General features: G+C 42.2%; 1 protein-coding gene across 1 annotated transcript; it reads left to right on the forward strand.

Annotated features, from left to right (window-relative positions):
• The first annotated feature begins 649 nt into the window (after positions 1-649).
• On the forward strand, positions 650-2,058 carry TMEM69 (transmembrane protein 69). Its single transcript, XM_009704498.1, has 2 exons — positions 650-694; positions 1,330-2,058. The coding sequence occupies exons 1-2, from the start codon at positions 650-652 to the stop codon at positions 2,056-2,058; spliced, it is 774 nt and encodes a 257-aa protein (XP_009702800.1).
• The last annotated feature ends 1,627 nt before the right edge of the window (positions 2,059-3,685 follow it).

The following is a 3,685-nucleotide window of genomic DNA, read 5'->3' on the forward strand; positions in this document are numbered from 1 at the left end:
CCCTGCGCGTTCCCCGATCAGCAGCGCGGCCCCTCCGTGCCATCCCGGGGTGACCGCCTCGGCCCCGTGGGACCCGCATCCCTCCCGGACATACAGCTTCTCCTCGCCCCGTACTCTCCGGCTTGGGGCTTTGGACGCGCGGAGCCGCCCCCCTTACCCGGAGCAGCAGGACCGTGAACTGGGGAGTCAAGTCCACCGGCGAGCTGCTTGCCCTTCCCGGTTAGTTTTGTCCCCCCTACAGGTAGCTTACCTGCAGCTTGGGGGTGCGATGAAGTTTCCACTCTTTGATGGTTAAGGATCGTTTTTCCCACATGTAAGGAACTGGGCGTTTGTAATGTGCATGCAGCCATTTATCCCATGAAAAGGAGATGATCCGTAAACGGGAAGCCGTCACCTGTTTCCTGATGCTCAGTTCTTTAACTAGAAATCATTCTTGTAACAGTTATTACAACTTTAGAACTTCAGTTCATAGAGCTACCTGAAACAAAATACCCTGTAGTGGGTAAATAAGAATGAGTACGTGTAATATTTATCTTTAAATATACATCAGTAAGAATCTCACATCTGATAAACAAGTCTAGACTGTGATTTAACTTTGGACATAAGAGAAACTCAGATTTTTCTGATTTAGGGCCTTGATAAAGCAACTATGTTTCATCTCATACAACGATGCTGCTTCCACACACCTTTCAAGGTAAGTTTCTGAAGCCTTTTTTGCTATTTTTCTTGAAAAGTAAAGTAGCAAAAGGTATGACTGAAGCATCGGAAAAAAAGGTGACTTACACATTGGAGTAGCCATGTGTATCACTCAGCTTTTCTGAGAGAATGCCTAGTTTCTACAGCAGCTTTTAGGCAATAACATTTGATTTTATAAAAGAAATACCTTAGCTTTGGCTAAAGGCCTTTTCCCCCCTCTCTCTTTTTGGTAAAGTAGCAAGTGGATAGTAGCTAGTTTCTGGGGTGACCTTGTTCTACTTCTCTTAATCATTTTATATTCTATTCTGAAAAGGACTGATATATCTTAACTTAAATGCCTAGAGAACGCATGCATGGATGGAAGGATAGGTGGGTACAGAAACCTTTTGTAGTGAAGAAGGTTTGCTTACTCACTGTGAAGAGCCTAGTTGCTCTTCATCAGCTAGCCTGTGAAAGCTGTATCAGTGAGCTTAATCAGTTAAGTTAAAAAGACCTGAAAACTAAGAGGAAGGGCAGCTGTGATGTGACCTGACTTTGAAAACTACTTGGTACAATATTTCATAGGTAGTTTAGGTAACTGTAGATCCGTAAGCCTACATTGTAAAGTGTTCAGAACAAGTTTTATACTTGCAGCTCCAGAAGTTAACCGGTCCCAGACTACTGCTGTATGGAAGGAATAAGACAACTTGGTCTTCTCTCAGCCTCCAGCTGCAGAGAGATGGGTGCCCTCTCTCAAGATCTTCAATCCTCAACCCAGCATCAGTACATGCAACCAAGCTCCAGGCTTTTCACACCTCTCTCCCCTTCTTCAAGAAAAAAACCCCCAAAGAATCTGAGTCCAAAGATTCGGGCATCTTGCAACGAACTATGAAAGCACTAAAGGATTCTCCCAAGCCAGCCCTTTACTTAAGCCTTGCCGGGCTAATTCCATTTGTTTCTGTGCCACTGTTGATGGCTGTCCAAGGGACCTACTACCCAGAGATGGGGTTTGCTCAGGTCACGTATGGTGCCGTAACAGTCTCTTTCCTAGGAGGAATGAGGTGGGGGTTCGCTCTCCCAGAAAACAGCCCCGCCAAGCCAGACTGGCTGAACCTGGCTAACAGTACAATTCCTCCTCTACTTGCCTGGCAAGCCTTACTTTTTAAAGATGTCACTGTTGGTGCAGTAATGCTAGTACTGTCCTTAGGGGTAGCACTACATTATGATGTTTCCCTTCTCCCTACTTATCCTAGGTGGTTTAAAGTATTGAGAGTAGTGGGAACTGTGGTGATGGTATTATCACTATTAGCCACTGCAGCACTGAAGACAGTTTCAGAGGAGCAGCTAAGTAACAGCAGAAATAAGTGGCAGAACACAAAATAATAAAGCAATAGGAAAAAGCTGTTTATCTGCCAATAAGGTATTTGTATTGAGTTCCAAGCGAAATACAGACTTATTTGTACTTAGAAGTTGTAAGACGGCAGCCATCAAGATGCTTATTCTCAAAGCAAGCAACCTAGCTAGTTTAGGAGGGAAGGATTGTAAATAGCAATGACTTCCAAGGCAGGCATGAGTCTGTCCTTATCCGTAGGACAAAGCATCACTCTTGAATTAGTTGTTACTGTCATGAATTTAAAATGGAGATTCAAATGACATGGGTATGAATTGCTCTATGCTGAATTATTAAAGTATCTGGTTTAACTACAATGTGTGATAATGTTCTGTGGTGGAGAGAACAACTGCATAGTCATAAACAGCAACAAGGTGAACACACTTCTAACTTAGTGTTTTAAGAAGCAGCAGAGAATTATGCAAAAGTCCATACATGTTCAATTCCTACGTTGTGGAACAAAACGTCTTCCCTGTCTTATTTCAACTGAGAAGGTGCCGAAAATGCTGTGTGATTAACCGTTAGTCAGGTAAGAAAGGATAGGCAAGGCTTGTTTGCAGTGGCAAGCCAAGGTCAGCACTCACCTAAAATGTCATCCAGCTGCTGTCATGATGTGGGGAAAGCTGGAGGGGGAAGCTTTGTTGTTTTTGATGAGGCACCACAAGAGACAGAAGGTTAGCTTCCTGCTCAGGCTTACTTAAATAAAAAAAGGATATCTGGGCCATCTGTTCAGAGGTTTTGTTTGGACTTAGGGCTGCCTAGCCAAGGAAGCTGCATGCAACATAGCCATGAAGATCTGTCATTCTCCTAAATTAAAGTACTATCAACTGATGGTATGACACATGGACAAATGTATGATAGGACACAAGGACTCAGTTGCTGTCACTGAGTGATCAGATAGTGGGACTGAATGTAGTTTGTATCTTCTCCCTCCTCAAAATTCATTTTTATGAAGTGGGGCAGTTACAAATGGACTTGTAGCCTTCAAAGACCCCATGATGGGCCAATTATTTACAACACTGCAGAAGCATATGCTCTTTGTACTTAAGTCTTCCTAACACATCATTTAGGGGAAGAAGATACAACCTCAATCACATGGATTTTCTTTTCTAGCCTCAGCTACCTCAAGAAAACCATGAAATTGTGGGCATATTTACTGTAGGCTTTTTATCTTAAGTATTCTTTAAGTGCAGTATAAGATGCAAGAAGAAAGCTGTAAAGTGACACCCACACACAGTCTTAGGACTAATTTAGATAATCCTCACTGTTCTCATAAAGCAGTATTCTTTGTTCTATACAGAATAAAGCATATACTGTCACTTAAAATTAGTTATCTGTTCATTCTGCAAAGAAAAGATGTTTAAGAAACCTGTCTATCCTGATACATTGCTGAAACAGCAACTAGGTACATGAGCCTTTAAGTTTTATAACCTGGTAACCTTTACACATTAACAGCCTAATACCTCTGAAACAGCAATATATTTCAGTGCTCTCTGAAGATAAAGGAGTAAAATTCAGTTTGTGAATGAAAACAGTTCTTTTATTCTTTCTTTCTTACTTAGACATAGTGTTTTTTAAGATGGGTCCAGAGAAGAGGACTGCCCTTGGCTTGATTCAGGG

The sequence above is a fragment of the Cariama cristata genome, unplaced genomic scaffold (assembly GCF_000690535.1).
Source record: "Cariama cristata isolate BGI_N322 unplaced genomic scaffold, ASM69053v1 scaffold28557, whole genome shotgun sequence".
In the NCBI taxonomy this organism is placed as follows: Eukaryota; Metazoa; Chordata; class Aves; order Cariamiformes; family Cariamidae; genus Cariama; species Cariama cristata.